This window comes from Trematomus bernacchii, unplaced genomic scaffold (genome assembly GCF_902827165.1).
Source record: "Trematomus bernacchii unplaced genomic scaffold, fTreBer1.1, whole genome shotgun sequence".
NCBI lineage: Eukaryota > Metazoa > Chordata > Actinopteri > Perciformes > Nototheniidae > Trematomus > Trematomus bernacchii.
In genome coordinates, this window is record NW_022987727.1 from 5,749,539 (window position 1) to 5,767,073 (window position 17,535).

The following is a 17,535-nucleotide window of genomic DNA, read 5'->3' on the forward strand; positions in this document are numbered from 1 at the left end:
AAACTAAAAATAATGTTTCATATAGCTTTAAAGATCGATGTGTTATGAACACTGTAACGGCTGATGCAGTGAGGACTGGACTGGGCCGCTCCTGTTCTCCTTCTGATGCTCCTCTGTCGCCATCTGCTGGTGACGTGCAGTCCTGGTGGTGAATCACTCAACATGCCACATTTTTTTCGACAAGCTTTACTATGTTGTTTTTTTCATTTCGTTTAGACATACTACTATACTGTTCATTTGTATGGCATACTATATGTTGTTGAATCTGATATTATGAATATTTTTATACTATGACTTTTTTTCAACATACTATACTAGGATTTTTTTCAGATATTTTCTACACACTAAACTATGACTTTTTTTCAACATAGTACACTATGTCATTTAATCAGATTTCTTCGACATACATATTACTTTGTTCTGATATTTTCGACATACGATACTATGTTCCTTTTTTTCATATTTTCGACATATTATACTATGTCTTTTTGTCTGATATCTTCGACATACTATGACTTTTTCTGATATTTTTGTCATTATACTATTACTTTTTTCTATACTAAGACATTTTTTATATTTTCGACATACTATACTATGACTTTTTTCGACATACTATACTATTTCTTTTTTTCATACTACATTGTCACTTTTTTCTGATATTTTCGACATACTGTACTACACTTTGACATTTTTCAGATTTTTCTACATACTATGTTGTTTTTTTTCATATTTCCGACATGTTAGAAGAAGACCTACTTTATTAATCCCTTACAGGGACATTTCTTTCTCCACTCTGTTGTGTTTACACACATTACACACACAGGGGAGGATATACATGCACACATGCAGTGAGAGGTGGCAGAGTAGAAAGGCTGCCAAATACCCGGCGCCAAGGGAGCAGATCGAGGCTAGGTGCCTTGCTCAAGGGCACCTCGGCAGTGACCTGGGAGGAGAACTGGCACCTCTCCAGCTACCAGCTCACTCCATATTTTTTGGTCCGATCGGGACGTGATCCTGCGACCCTTCGGTTCCAAGACCAAGTCCCTACAGACTGAGCCACTACTTATTTTATCGAAATTCTATATTATGTTACTATAGCGTTACTTTTTTTTGGTACATTATACTGTGTCGTTCTTTTCAGATTTTTCAACATACTACTTCCAATTGCATATTTTAGCATGCCATAAAAACTGCCATAGTTTAGTATTCCAAGTCAATTCTCTTTTTGATGCCGTTAATTTTTGCAGAAGGTATCAAAATACACTATACGTCACTTGTGCAATATTAGCTCCTTGCCTGTCCAATCTGCCATCTCTAATATTGTCTCTATCAGTACTGCTACTGGTTTTATCAGTAGCCATTGGACCATCTCATTTCCTTTTCAGACGGAAATGAACTCTCCTTACAGCACAGACAGCACATTGGCAGCACCATTGTCTGAAAGCATATAAACAAGACACGACATACAACAGAGGACAGAGCATTTCATACAGATCACTACCCAAACACTTGATGGCTGAGATGATACAGCTGCTTTACGACATTTTGAGAAAAATCATGCTTGTGAAACATCCCCATTTGTTTAAAGGCTCTCTCGTGTCGTGGGATTGCTTGTTCTGGGCTGGGGCTGGCCTTGTTGTTAACTGATGCAAGTTTATAAGGGCTCTTCATTTACGCAACAGTGAAGAACCTTCTTAGGAAACTTTCATTTTGGCTAAACTAAACACCAACAACTTTGAACAAAAATATTTTTATTGTTACAGACACCCGCCAAGGTCACTGACATACAACACTCGCAACAAATGACATTTTTTAGATACAAAATGTGCTATACTAGTCTTTTCTCCATAACATTTGCATTAGGTTTATACATTTAAAGGACTTATTTACTTATACAAACAGTACCACTTTGTACGTTGAGATACAGTATGTTTTGCATGACATGAAATATATGATGTGGTCTTTATAAACAATTTTTTCATTCAATCAATGATAAAATATGTGTTTCAGAGATTGTAATAAAGGGCACATAAATGATTAATTCTTGAACTATTATGCTGTTTACTGTTGTGCTCATAGCTATCTAACAGTTAAACATTGATAAATTGTGTAGTGGAAAAGGTGCATTATGTTCCCAAATGTTCAATAAACTTTCCCATCAACTTTTCTTTAGCTCTAGCAGACTACACGTTCTTCCTTCTACCTTTATGTATGATGATGTATATCCATGGTGGTATTTTTTTATTTCGATTGATATTTGTCCACTTTGTTGTGCTGCCTTGCTCCAAATTCCCTTTACTAACACAATGATCTTTGAGGAGTGCTTGTGTTTCTCAAAAGAGAAACACCACATTTTATCTGTCAATTAAAATGTTGGAGACTATTTCCGAAAGCTTTACCTAAAATGTATTTTGGAGGAATGGCACATATCTTTTTGTTTTGTCTTCAATCAGTATGAATTATTATTAACAATTTTGGTAGATGTAATGGCAAAACCCAGACTTTGTGAAGTTAAAGTGGAATCTCTATTATAAGCTTTTCCCAACAAACAAAACCTCCATATATTTTCCTCTGGCATCTTAAGTAGACTTGAAAAGTGCTTTCAATAACTTTGGGAAAACCTCACATATTCAGTTAAAAAGTAAGAATTTATCAGTAAAATATAAAGGCAAAACTGATGTCACTTAATTTGCAACATTCATTCTGGTCTAATAGTAACAATAAAACATAACAAATGGAATATCAGCACTGACATAGCCGGCACAGATCATAGATACAAGCAATACAAAACACAAAAACTACAATGGTGCTTTTTAAATACAACCAAAATGACATCTATGCAGGTCATTAGTTTCTTATAATGCCACAGCTGCTGGTATCCACAGTCATTTCATCAAATATCGTCACATATAGAGCGCCGACTCGGGCAAACAGACCTACTTCACAGCAACACATCTCCAGGAAACATGACATATACAGTTTTAACTCACTTTAGCTTGCGCTTTTACATGGTGCTGTGACTTCATTTATCAAATGAATACAAAAACATACAAATATTGGAATCATTAAAACAAATATTAGTAGTCTATGAGTATAATGTAATCAGTGCTATGCTTGTTAATGATTTCCTCTTCCAACCCTGACCCTATTGTTATACTGTCCACTGCACGTTTCTAAGGAAAGGTCTTTTTACTTTTTACTGCAAATGAGTCCACTAGAAGAATGTATTTACTGTTAACTTGTTCGTTTTTATAGTCTATACAACTGTATACAAAAAATATGTGTAGTTTGATTGTTAGTCTTTTTTAAATTAACAATTAACTTGTAAGTTTTAGGCCACCAGAGTGAATTGTTTGGAGCTTCAAACGCACGCATTAAATAAACTCAGCTCTCCATTAACTTTCTAACATGCAAAATGCATTCCTGTTCTAGCATTTTGGGAAATACTTTCAAATTTAGAGGAAAGGCAAGTGGGAAATGTCAGAGTCTGACATATATTTTTCCAATTTTGCAGTGTAATCAAAATATGCTGTTTTACTCTGAAGGCTAAATAAGAGCATACGTAAACACTCCATCAACATTTTCCAGCCTGCACTTGCACATTACAAATGTGTTCCACAGCTCCCTGCCTGGATAGTTCAAGTTTCACAAAAAAACTGCTTTAGCCAAATCATAAGCGAATGAATGTAAACATATTCAGATGATAATATTGACAGTCAGTCCTTCATGTAGTTCAGTGTGTCCAGCGTTATTCAGCCGCCTCATGCTGCTCCCTCTCCTCAGGAACAGCCATGAAAATCTTCTGACAGAACATGGTGAAGATTTCTGAGGAGAAACAACTCATCACATCAGCTGTTTTCTCTTGCTAGGTTACTGCAGGTTGAATATTGTCAGATTTGTATTAAACATTAGATTAACACCTTTGTTGAAGTTCTTCACACAGATTATACAAACAAAACAAATGTATCAGTGCCCACAGCTGCACTCGAGCAAATATTCTCACATGAATTTCACAACAAACAGTAATGGAAGCTTCTCCGGCCTTGCCTGAACAAATACACAAAGACTGTATTACAAAAAACACATCTCTCACTCACCCGACATCTTCTTGATCACATGGGGTTTTTTCCACTTGTAGCCCAGTAGGTACGCCGGGATGCCTGTGAGAATAATGCCGGTGCCTATCAGGCACTCAAAGGGAGCCGCCCAGAAGGACACCAAGATCATGAAGACACAGCCCAGAACGAAGGTCACAGGAATGAAAAGATACACCTGAGAAAAGAGGATATGACAGATGTAGGTATGTGTTCCTGTAGGAAAAAAATACTGATGTTTGACAAAAATGACTACATTTAAGAGAACTGATCTTCTAGAATGTATTATTGACTTCATACCAGGGACGTGCACAGACATTTGGAGAGGCTATTGCTCTAAACTGGAAAAAGGGCCTCCCCCCCGAAAAAAGACATAAGACCTTTTGAAAATTCTAACATTCTTTTTATGTATAAGGTTCATGAAACACTGTCATTGCAAGTGACACTCAGTTGACTTTTATGTCCAACTGCTAAATTCGTTATTCATCCACATTTTTAACATCTAATGTTAGTAACTATTAAAGAAAAAATGGGGACAATTCGGTTTTAATGTAGTTTGACCATTGTAACTGCTGTGCAGACATAGGCCTACTGATAAAATAGGGCTTCTAACTAATTACCTTAAATAAACTCACTAATGAATTAAACCAGTTCAATACGCATTATTCTTATTCTTATCATTCTTTATGAGCGCAGTAACGGTAAGGTATCTAATTGCTTATTTATTTAGTATTCCATAACTTAATAACAGAGATGGTCAAACTAAAGTGGTACTGTAGCCGCTACAGTACCACTTTAGTTTGACCATCTTTGATTTCTTCCATGTCGCTACAGTGTAGCGACATGGCAGAAATCCTACAATAAAGTGGGACAGTGAAGGGTTCTCCCGTATGTGAGAGGGCGATCAAGAAAAGAGAGAGAGCGGTGAGGGAGTTTACGGAGCAGAGTAAAAGACACAGAAAGACAGAAGCACAATAACAAGTATATTTATTTAGGTGTTTTTTTTTGTAAATAACCGACGGTGTCAAGTAAAGTCCCCTGGTTTGTCCCCTATACTCTAACTGCCATGAGAAAACTCAAAATCAATATAAGCATATTTAAAAACGGGGACATTTCCGGGGACAGATTGACCCGGGGATTTGCCACCAAAGCCAGGCGGGCATTTGGTATGATCACCATAGCCATATGAGGCCGGAGGCTTTCCTTTGCTTTCAGCTGTGATTGTAAACAAAGTCACGTGACTGGGGGCAGATGACAGCACTGACAAGGTGTGTTACTTTTTTGGTACAATTTTGAGGTACCTTACTTAAGTTTTTCCATTTAATGCTACTTCTTCCTTAGTACAATTTATAATGCTTTACTACACAACTATATGAACACTTAAGTTCATTATTACTACAGAAAAAAAATACAAATGATAAGCAACAAAATATTATGTATCATTATTCATTTATGCCTCAATAATTATAATGCAATTATATATTATACGTTGTAAATGGGCGAGTGTGCTTGAGGATAACTTAAAATTGGATAGGCCTACACTAAGTATATTTCGAGCTATAGTAATTCCTTGTTAGAGGTTCATCTTCAAATCAAATGGCTCAGGCTCAAAGCAAAGATGAAAGGCTCTCGAGAACCAACGTAATATTCCAATGATGAAACAGAAACAAAGAGCTAAACCCCACTCCCTCTTATTCTGAAAACAAAGCATGGTTCTTCTTCAAAATAATAACAAGAGCAGTGAAACAATGGTGCTGTCTTTAAAAGAAAGAAAAGTGGATGCTCTATAAGGAGATATGTTGTTGCTTTCGACAAAGAAATGGGCTGAGGTTGAGGTAAAGCCAAGGTCTTACCTGACTTGTGTACCTCTCAGTGAATCTCAATTCCTCTAAAAAAGAATCCCCTGAAAATCTCCAGTGCAACAAGCATTTAGCAACATGCAAAACAACCTTTTAGACGTTGGTACTTTACCTTGATGGGCCTTCTGAGGTCGGGCTTGGTAAAGCGCAGCCAGAGCATGCCGGCAATGGCCATACCCACGCACAGCCAAGTGAAGAAGCTGAAGAGGTTGATGACAGAGAATATGTCGTTGGAGATGGCGTACATCATGGACAGCAAACACTGATACAAGGGAAAAGGAAGACAAGATTGTATTAGTTATGCATTTAACACACACATGTGCTCCTCATGATAAATGTAAATATATATATAAGCTACATGCGTTCATTGTGAACTTCAGATGTTTTTACTTAAAATAATCGTGTTCAATACAAATAACAAAAAAGACTAACTAACTACTAACCATATTTAACTAGAGGACACCTGTCAGAAACAATATTGATGCTTGATCCACCTTTAATTAAATCTTATTGGATGTCATTATAGGTTGTTTCTCACACCCAGAATTTCTAAATGTGATCTTTGATAAAACACAAGAGCAACCATGGGATAATTCTTGTGGGTAGCAGGAGTCTTACTGTGAAGATGAGGGACGGCACCGGTGTGAAGACATCTGTGTGGACCAATCCCAGAGCAGCAGGGAGCTGACCCTCTCGAGCTCCAGCATAGAACAACCTGGAAGAGGGAAAGCTTTGTAGTGGTTGTTTTGTGATGCAATAGTTGGCCCATGTAACATGTTTCATTCTCAATGTACAGTATATGAAACTGCACATCCTTCTAACATTAGGTGTTGAACCTGTAAAGACCAATTTGCGACTGAAATGTAATCCACAAAGCAAATATTGAGCCTTAACCTGTTGGAGCAGTCTTTTGTTTTTTAAAACATTTGAACAGACAGCCCAACAAACAGAAACTCCCTGTCGTTTTTTTCCAATCCAAACAAAAAAAGCAGCTATAAACTATTGTATTGGAACAATACAAATCTTATATAGAGTTATTCTCCAAAGGTCTTTTAAGTTGAGATGATGTAAAGTCCCCAGAGGGACTCGAATACGTTTCTAGGGAGGCTCAATCGAAAACATATTTCCCTGGTAAAAAGATCATATAGATAGAGTATTGTATATGTGTAGAAGTTGGTCAAAGAATAAGTTCAGAGGTACAGAAGTTATGGGGAATTTAAAAATAGTTCACACTATCCCAACTTCAGGAACAGAAATGTTCTTGTTGTAGTCTGAAGTTTCATCAAACAGTACTATTAGGAATTCTTGGCTCAATTATTGAGTCCCATGGGATCAAACAACATAATCATGATCCCAAAGACTTCCAGGAATTGAGCAAAACTAACCAAGTAAACTAAGGGGGGTGAGGGGGCGCGTCCTTTTTCTGAGAAAAGGAGCAGTCTTAAAGGGAAAACCCCTGCTAACCTTTACCCCGGCTCTCTGTGAAAACACTCACCGTGCTGAGGTGAAAAGGGATCCGTTAACGGCTCCGAAGCAGGACATTCCCACAAAGACAGGAATCAGCCAGGACATCCCACCAAGGTGGTACTCCCCGAAAGTCTGACAAAAAGCACAACAACATAAATGAGAAAACACTACTCATACCAACAAGATGCAACTGATGGCTTTGAGTTGTTGCTTTGGGAACTTTATGAAAGAGACATGATTCTCACCACGGCAACAGCCTCAGAATTGACCATTTGTTCAGGGGAGATGGTGGTGAAGTAGGCCAGGTTGGTCAGAACGTACACCACCGTCACTATAGGCATCGATATGATGATGGACAAGGGCAGGTTCCTAGGGGGAAAGGTCAATAGGTAATTTGAGGAACAATCTCTTATATTTTGAATTATGTCTAATTGTTTGGCAAATGTGACCATAGTAATTCATATGTTTTATTTTACAACGGTCAGTGTTCTAGATTATTTAACACAATACATAACAACTGGAACATCTAAATACATTGATGCAATCAGTACAACTTAAATGTGTTTATTCAGCTCTAAAGCTGTTTTTGAGGCTGCTTTTGGATTGCAATCAAATGTGAGGGGCATCAACTCATTTTGAACACTGTATCTCCATGCAGTCAACTGATGGTAAACACGCTCAGTAATGGATAAGGGAAGTCATGTGGTTGGCATGTACAATGCTCAAAACAACCTTCATAAGATTTATGTTACCTCTCTGGATCGATCATCTCCTCTGTCACGTAATTCAGGTAATTCCTAAAAACAAATACAAAGAGTTCAACAATATGTCAGCGATTAGATAAAGACTGGAATAACTGTAATCTGTATTGCACCGCATACAGTTGCTGCAAATAAATCGTGACTATTTCCGGTCTGTAAAACATTTTGAAATAGGTCGCAAATGCCTTACCAGCCTCCAAAAGCAAAGAGACCGCTGTACAGAGCCAAGACAATGTTGTCCACTCCTAGTTTACTGCCTTCAAATGACTTCTCTAGTGTCAGGTACGGCACATCACCTAGACACACACACACACACACACACACACACACACACACACACACACACACACACACACACACACACACACACACACACACCACACACACACACACACACACACACACACACACACACACACACACACACACACACACACACACACACACACACACACACACACACACACACACACACACACACACACACACACACACACACACACACACAGAAAAGGATTTACAGGAATCTAAAACAACTGAAAGGGAAACATAACTCTGTCACTCTCTCTATACTTGCAACTTAAGTTCATGAACTAACTGTGTGACTTCATAGACATTTAATGGATTCTTATTCATGGCTGCTGCTGCTTCATTTCATTCGTGCATGAAGGCCAGGCTATAGCTACCTGCCCTTTGACAGGCTTGACATTTTCAACTAGGCAGTTTGGTACATCTGCTTTGATGTACTGTGTGTGTGTGTAGGTATCGCATGGTTCTCTCCTCTACCTGTCGCTTTCAGATGGTAATGACTATGGGTGGCCTATTAAACACACGTAATGTTTTCACTCTGTCCTTCTCTCCCGTGCTCTGAAAGCCGGCAAGCTTCGCCGCCTAGTTTCCATGGCGACGCTGTGTGGAGCACAATGGGAGTGGGTGTGGCCTTGAAGGGAAAAAAGGCAGAGGGTGGGGGGCAGCAGATGGAAAACGGAGCAGACGATTGCCACGCGGTTTTATTTTGAATGTCGTGACTGGAGCTAGAGTTGCTTTGCTATCTCAGTTTTGAAAAGCAGCACATCTATCTGTTGCTGTTAGAGATGGATTTGCAATGCTCCACAACAGCCTCCATGTTTAGGGCTATGGTATGGAAGATTCAGCTCAAATTGAGAAGGACAATGACTGACTGCATTCATCAGAGCACTTGCCTCTTTTTTGCAGCATTAATGTTTCTAAAACGTCCAATATTTCTGTTACATGAGGATATACATTTTAGAATGTTGTGTTACAAATTGTCTGTATTCACATCGTACAGACAAGATATTTATTAAATGAACTACGCTCATCAGCGTTCAACTTCAAAGTACACCCACGCACACACATTTTCTTGGCTGCACACTTGCTCAGACTCATCATGCTGCAGACAGAAGGCCTTGTGTTCAGACTCAGCAACTGATGTGCTAACAAACTGAAAGGAGGGCAGTCTGCTCGGTCGAGCTCATTAGTGTCAGTCAACAATTTGTTGATCATTAGAGACAAAAGAAATAAACCTCGGTTTCAGCAGCGCTATATAAACTCTGAGACAATAACGGATGTTAACTATACTTTGGTAAAACCTACAAACAGTATTGATGGTAATAAAAAGAAGTGGGAGTTGGTTTAAGACAAGGTGTACAGCTGCATGCTGGGGAACACACACTTTTCATATTGGATGGGATAGAATGCTTGTTAGGAAGGGGCAAAAACACACTTATTCAACCATTGAAGATGGTTTGGAGTGTGAAAAACAGTTTCAAAAAAGGGTTTACCCATGTATTTTGTTTGGCCAAGGTTAATATAATATGATGATAATACTGGCAGAAGCCTTATCAAACATACACATTATGTTTAGTAGTGTTTAGCATTCGTTTTTTTTGACACAAAAGAGAAACCAAGCCAGTTTGTTTTCCATAACGTTTTGTGGGAGATTTTACTCAGCATCAACTTGTTCATTCCACTCAACTTAGCATCGTTATCGAGACGTCAGTCTTCAAATTTAATATGATATCAAATAGTGAAAAAGATTCAAATGTAAAACTCAGCTGCCAAACAATTTCAACTGAAGTTATAGAATGAGTTTGTAATGTAACGCTGCTGTTGTTGTTGGTGTGTTTTGTAGACCTGTGGCCACAGAATGCTATATACAGCACAGGTTTATGGACCTGAAGTCTTTATTTAAGAAACATTTGACACATTAAACATCTGTGTTTCTGTCTAGTAGACTTTGACCAAGTAGGACTCACCTGTTGAAATCTGGATGAAGCCAAAGAGGATGATGATGATCAAGGCTAGCAGTTTGGAGGCTGTGAACAAGTCCTGCACCTTGGTAGCCGCTCTCACACTGATGCAGTTTACAAACGTCAGGGAGGCTACAGAAAAACATACAAATAAGGCATTAGGGGAATAGACAGCTAGAATAAAGTAAAATATGTGAATGTGTCATCTGTAAATAAAATAAAAATTAGAACATTAAAGGCCAGCAACCCCCACTCACTTAGACACAAGCAGGCAAGGAGCTTGGCGGCACTATCGGGCACGGGGCAGTTTGGGTACAGAGGTTTCAGCAGGTAGGTGGCGAACACCAGCGACACCACATACTGGGACGAGGGCCGGATGATGAGCATCTCCACCCACAGCTTAAGAAAAGCCGCCAGCTCTCCGTACACCTCCAGGATGTAGGTGTAGTCTCCCCCAGACTTGGTGATGGTGGTGCCCAGCTCGGCGTAGCACAGGGCGCCCATGGTGGAGATCACCCCACAGACAGACCAGACGATCAGGGAGAGCCCCGCTGAGCCGGTCTCTTTGACCACGCCTGTTGGAGTGACGAAAATGCCAGAGCCGATGATGGTGCCTATGATCATCCCCACTCCATTGAAGAGGGTGATGCTGCGTTTGAGCACGATCTTCTCCCCTTTGGCAGAGCCTGTCGCAGGGCTAGTGGGAGAAGGGACCATGGGGGTAGTTGGAGACGCTGGATGCTCCACAATAAGACCATCTTGGTCTGGTTCTGATTCAACTGCTGGAGGAGAGAGGACAGCAGAACCAGAAGTTCAGACAAGAGTTTCCCATCTGAGGTATGAACATTTAGTTTTGCCAGAGATCACAAAAGCAAGAGAATGATCAAAGTGAAAAAGTATTATTTGAAGTATTTCTTCGTTGAGATATTTTAAGCAGGTACATTTTGGAGAATGAAATACCAAACATATATGAAAACAAAAACAAAACAGAAATGTTTCCTTTACTGTATGTGTCAAGCAGCAGAGCATAGTGCATTGTTGTTTAATAATGTGGGTATTGCTGGCATTAACTGTTAAAAAACAGGCTAATTATGATTAATTGTAAAAACCTGTTGGCTGAGGTGATTGCCCTTATTTACCGCTTCCTCTGTTCTGGTAGACACACCCAAAAGCAGTTTATTGTGTTTACACTTTCAGTAAAGGACAGGAAACAGTAGCTGTATATTTGTGTACAACGTCTCACATTATCCCACCTTTCACCATCACATAGACACCCAAATCACCCTGATGCATCTCTATAGCCACATCAATCTGAAGGTACTTTTGCATCAGGGTGCATGGCGGCATAATGCCGCCCTGCACCATGTGGTATCTACAGGAGTGTGAGCATGCACTACCTACCCCCTATCTTCTCCTGGCTCGCTGCCTTGGCAACGCTCTCTCGGCTGCTCCTGGATTTCAGCTCCGGCTCAGCCATCTTCCTTCTTAATCTGGGTCCTCTTGTCTTGTCTTTTTCCCTCGTGCCCCCCTTTTCCTTCCTCCCTCTAAGGTCCTCTTCCTCCTCCTGTCTGGGTTTCCTCTCTGTCTCCTTCACACACACAATGCCCCCCACCCCCCCCTCCAACTCTCTCTCTCTCTAGCCCTCCCTGATTCGTCCTCTCTCACAAACATGTACACACAGTCTCCTCTTCATTTGCTGCCTTCGTCACACTCACACTGGTATTCATCTGACCCTGATCCTCTCCCTCCCTCCTTCTGTCTCTCCAGGATACAGCAGGGAGGAGCTGAACCTTTGTGATGCTGCTGCTGCCTGAGCCTACGCCCACTCCAAATGGATGATGGGATAGCTCAGAGGGGGAAGTAGGTTACTGGCAGGCTCCATTTGGAGGGGCCACCATGTGATGCTGTAAGCTTTTTGTTTGCTGCTAATCCAGTAGTAAACACTATGTCCATGTGTGCCTGTGTCTGTGTTCTCATGTCAGAATGCATTAGTCAGGATGCTGTAGATCCGGCGCTCCCTCTAGTGGTGTCAACATGGGAAAATAGTGTCTTTGTTTTCCCTGTTGTGCAGAAAGGTAACACCAGAGAGAAAATGGATACCCACTGGCCATGTTCAGGACAGATAATGCTGAGTAATGATGATAAGGCAAATGACGCTTCTCTATCACCTGATGATTTTTCCACCATATTGTGGAATTGTGAAATTGACACCAGGTGTTCAAAGAGGTCCAAACCTACTCAGCACAACAAAGAAAGTGTGCCAATACTGCTTCATAATTGTTTTTATTGTTTTTATTTAACCTTTATTTAACCAGATAAAAAACATTGAGATAACATCTCATTTACAATGCTGACACATTCTGGTCTGTATAGAAAAGTCTGTTTAAGAGGTAAATCTACTTTTTGATGGGCAATTTGGGCGGTGATTAATTTAAACAATTAGACATAGAAATATAACTATTTAACTTCAGCTTCTAAGATTTGATTTGATCTGTTAAAATGTTCAAGCAAGCTGCGGTTTATAGTGTAATTGATAAAAGAAATAACATTCGGAGCACTTCACAAAAAAAGGATGAAGAAGATTGTGACATCTTTTGAGAGATTTAAGGTTTTAGTGCAAAATGTCAGGTGAATTTCCCTAAATGTATGTCAGGCACTTGTCTTGGGCTGCACGTTACATATTCAACCACTGGATGGCGACCTAAAAACATGTTTCAAGTTGGAAACTTGTTTCTGGAACTCTAGGGATTAATCTTGTGGTATTTAAACCTAATATATAAACCTAAAATATAAACTAAAGGTGATGCACAACTACATAATATCCTACTACATAAACTACAACATATAAACTACAGTAATGCACAACAGGGAGAATAGTAAGTCTATGGTTTGCGTTGTATCATTTTGTGAATGTTCTCTAGAGACCCAGTTGTAATTAGGTTGTAGATCAATGCAATGCCATTAGTAAGCCTTTAAGTAATTATTGATTTAAGTCAAGAATTTCCAAATAGATTATAGAAATCTTAAAGTTGTTATGATTGCCCCTGTTTAAAATAACATTATGGGTTGTATGGGAATTCTAGCCTTATATAGGCTACTTTATTGTCTATGATTATCTAAAATTGTAAAAAAATGCAGTGGTATAAAGTAACTAAGAACATTAAAATAGATACATTGTGTAACTTTACTCCACTATATTTTTGTAATACCTTTCGTTACTTTGATTAATGATTTGAATAATAAACAACACGTATATTATTTTGAAATGGGCCAATTAGCGTAATGAGTTATTTTACTTACACTTACAATGCTTATTTGCATGCTTATACTTTTGTATTGTATATGCAGGATTTTTACTTGTAAGAGAGTATTCACTGTGGTAGTTCTAATTTTACATAAGAACACAATCTTATCCCACCTCTGAAAAGGTGAGACATTCCGAGAATGAGCCCCGTTCTGTTTCCGCGTGAGTTTCAGCTCACTTGCATTACTAGTAACGCTGACAAAGTCGGCTCGCGATCACCAAGCTCTGTTCGCGAGAACGTCTCAGCTAATGAACGGTAGAGCGCAAGCCGATTCTGATTTCAACCAGGACACTCTCTGCCATTTGTCCGGGGACTTTCCCCTGGGCAAGGGAGAGAAACAAGTTCTCAGCAAGTAGCCCAGATAGCAAGCCTTCTGAATGCCCGGATGTAAAAGGTGGGCGAGAAGAATAAGTAGGACGACACATAACAGTTCATTACAGTCACGGTGTCACTATATTTGGAACTTGAACTATAATGTATGTAATAATTATACTCTTGTAAAATGCTGCAGGTAGTTTTCGCATACAATTATTGATTTTATAAGCAGCTAGTTTTTAAATCACAACGTTCCAACAAAAACCGCGAGGGATCATGGGGGATTTAAAGACACAGCAGTCAAAAAATGACCACCACAAATACTAAGTCATTATATTATATCAATGATAAGTTGATACACGCAGTAGTTTGTCAGCATCAGTAAAATGCATAACGTTGCTACACATAGGATTTGATCCTGACTGATATCACTTCTAGATTTACATTACATTACATGTTACTTGTTAGACGCTTTTATCCAAAGCGACTTACATACTCAATACTGTGGACAATCCCCACAGGAGCAATTTGGGGTGAAGTGTCTTGCCCAGGGACACAACGACATGCTGACTGCAGTGGGGTTTGAACCTGTGCTCCCCTTATCCCAACACCAAGGCTCTATCCAATTTACACTCATTCAGCCTGTGATGCTAGCAATGAGCGTGCAGCTGTTACTGCTATAGTTTACACCTGTGAGTAACTAGAAAAACATTGCAAATTCCAGATAATTCGTTTTTAGTCGAACTTTGTTGTCGTCAACAAGATGTGAACGAATTCGAGAGAATAAACAACAGGGAGTAAATAAAATATTCTTAAGGTAATACGTCTATTTCTAAGCTTTCTAAATACATTTCGTAAGTCATTTAAAAACAATAGACGAAGGAAAGGAAAATGCATGTTATGCATTGAGGATACAAGTTATTGTCTCACAACAGCCGTGCAAGAAATAAGATTTGCATCAATGTTTCTTATCTTTGGGGGCGGAAGCTCATCCTAGAGGTCGTGTGTGATGTCCTCGTCATTAACACTGTATAGGCCCACCTCGGAGACGGTCAGAAACTGCTAATAATTGCTAATGATCACCTGATTCTGTGGAGAAACGAAGGAGAGAAATCAGAGGTTGGCCTACTGTAAGGCAGTAGGCTAGTTATCTCGGGGGAAACCAGATGGCGCTATTTCTCAGCACTACTGCACTCCAATTGTGTTTGGACCAAATGGTGATGTCCCTTCCATTGACCTGGGTTCCCTGCAACCGTATGCAAAACCCATGGTCACAAATCTTGGCGTCAAAATTGACAGTGCTTTTAAATTAGATAAACAGATAAACTCTGTGGTTGAGTCCAGTTTTTATCACTTGAGGCTCCTCTCCAGAATTAAACCGGTTTTATCCTTTTTTTAGACTTTGAGCGTGTAATTCATGCCTTTAATTGTTTCGACTCGTTTAGATTATTGTAATGCACTTTATGCCGGCCTAAACCAGACCTCGTTTGCACGCCTGCAGCTTGTACAAAACGCTGCGGCTCGGCTGCTTACAGGAACCCGCAAGCATGAACAGTGGCGCAGCAAAACACTCTGGGGGCCCCAGGCAGAAAAGACATGCCACCCAACAGATCAAGCACAACCGGCAGCAACCCCCCCTGAGCGGAGCGGTGCGGAGAAACGAAACATAACTTATGAAGCAGCTTTTGACGGCGCACTATGCATGGGGCACCCTGGGTGTTTCCCGACATGTCCACATTACACCAATTCTGGCTTCCCTCCACTGGCTTCCTGTCCATTTTAGAGTTAATTATAACATTCTATTGTTTGTTTTTAAATCGCTTAATGGGCTGGCCCCTCAGTACATCTCCGAACTCCTACAGGTGTACACCCCCTCAAGGGCTTATTTTTTATTTATTTTATTTAATCGTTTATTTCACAGGGACAATGCACGGTAATGAACACTTAAAACATTCAAATGTGTCAAGCGTAACAGTGCCAGATTTAGCTTTCTGCTAATTTCCATCCGCAGCCCCTCACATTTAAGAAATTTACATTTTACAAACATTGTAAAAACAAAATACATGTTATGCAAAAGGTGCAAGAGAGCAAGAGCAGCATACACAAGTATTTATGACATGGTAATACAATATAGCAGCAACGACATATAAAGTGCAAGAGAAGATACAAGAGCTACATAAAGTGCAAGAGGAGATACCCCTGTGTTAAAGTGCATTTAGTAGTGATTGCACGTCTATCACCACTTTGAGGTCGGCTGATCAGCTGCGGCTGGTAGTCCCAAAAACAAGGAAAAAGACCAGGGGAGACCGAGCCTTCTCAGCGGTAGCCCCCAGGCTCTGGAACGACCTGCCCCCCCATGTCAAATTGTCATAAACTTTTAAGTCCCGCCTAAAGACCCACCTCTTTTCCCTCGCTTTCGAGTCAGTCTGAGCTCTACCTATGCTTTTATTGTCTGTCCATAGCCTTTATGTGCCTTGTATTTATTCTTATGTGTGCTTTTATCTATTCTTGTAATATTATATTTTGTTATAATGATATGTTCGTTGTGAAGCACTTTGGCAAACCCTCTGTTTTTAAAATGTGCTGTAGAAATAAAGTGGATTGGATTGGATTGATGGATGTTTGTCTAACATGCAAGATGCAGCTCCAAATCTTAATATAGAATACTCTTCTCTCTTCCCCATTTTACTTTAAACACATTGTAAAGTATTAAAGATTAAAAAAATACAAATACATTACAAGTATTATCACCAAAATGTACACAAGAATCCTAAGAAAAAGTTATCAGAATACCTTTATTCGTCCCACAGAGGGGACATTTGCAATTATTTGCAATCATGTTGCATAATAATACTGTTAATTACTACAAATTATTTGTATTTCTCATATTTTATTGTGTAAGAAACATTTTAATGCTGTAGTTTGTTCAAGTGACGCAAATGTGTATAACAATGATGATTATTCTGATCAAATTAGCTCCACTCTACCATTGAAATTCTGCCTGAAATGTTTTAATTATTACACATTAATTTATGAAAGGCCAATTTGTCAGACAGGAACATTATGACTAGACTAAAAGTGTTTTGGATAAATAAGTGGTGTGACTGCATTGTGTATTAAAAAATATATTGCTGTCATGATTTGAACTGATATGATAACTACACCCAATGTGTCGCATCAGCATGGTGGCACATTAATTACTGCTTGTGTTATGACAGTTATGACAGATAGGAAAGATGGCCCACACAGAGGAATAAACTGGGTTGGGTTTTTTTTTTTTAAGCATCTCTGAGATAGTCAGCGTCTTACAGGAAGGCTCTAAGGATCGATCTGCTCTGTGAAAAATCCATAAATGTACAAGTCTAGGTAGTTTGTGCTCCATCTCCTTCAGTGTCTGCTGCAAGACAACAATGTGTTAAAAGTTGGCCGGTATTAATTAAATATTTTCAGATGCAGAGTTTAAA

The 17,535-nt window shown here is 39.4% G+C and overlaps 1 protein-coding gene across 2 annotated transcripts; it reads right to left on the reverse strand.

The window, feature by feature from the left end:
* Positions 1–1,734: 1,734 nt before the first annotated feature.
* On the reverse strand, positions 1,735–12,563 carry LOC117494458 (large neutral amino acids transporter small subunit 1-like). 2 transcript variants are annotated; one of them, XM_034145385.1, is made up of 11 exons: positions 11,853–12,563; positions 10,709–11,230; positions 10,458–10,583; positions 8,372–8,477; positions 8,173–8,217; positions 7,666–7,789; positions 7,449–7,552; positions 6,572–6,668; positions 6,066–6,215; positions 4,098–4,272; positions 1,735–3,825 (listed from the first exon to the last, which is right to left on the reverse strand). In XM_034145385.1, the coding sequence occupies exons 1-11, from the start codon at positions 11,926–11,928 to the stop codon at positions 3,749–3,751; spliced, it is 1,602 nt and encodes a 533-aa protein (XP_034001276.1). In that variant the 5' UTR covers positions 11,929–12,563; the 3' UTR covers positions 1,735–3,748. The 2 variants fall into 2 exon arrangements, with proteins under 2 accessions (XP_034001276.1, XP_034001275.1); XM_034145384.1 differs by having other exon boundaries at positions 10,709–11,233; positions 11,853–12,422.
* Between the last annotated feature and the right edge of the window lie 4,972 nt (positions 12,564–17,535).

Excerpts from the sequence above, each read along its gene's own strand:
- LOC117494458 (XM_034145384.1), bottom strand. The coding sequence starts at position 11,928 with ATGGCTGAGCCGGAGCTGAAATCCAGGAGCAGCCGAGAGAGCGTTGCC. Across the intron at positions 10,584-10,708 it reads CCTTGCCTGCTTGTGTCTAA|CCTCCCTGACGTTTGTAAAC; the intron begins GTGAGTGGGGGT and ends GTTTTTCTGTAG. Across the intron at positions 7,790-8,172 it reads GAGATGATCGATCCAGAGAG|GAACCTGCCCTTGTCCATCA; the intron begins GTAACATAAATC and ends CTTTCCCCCTAG.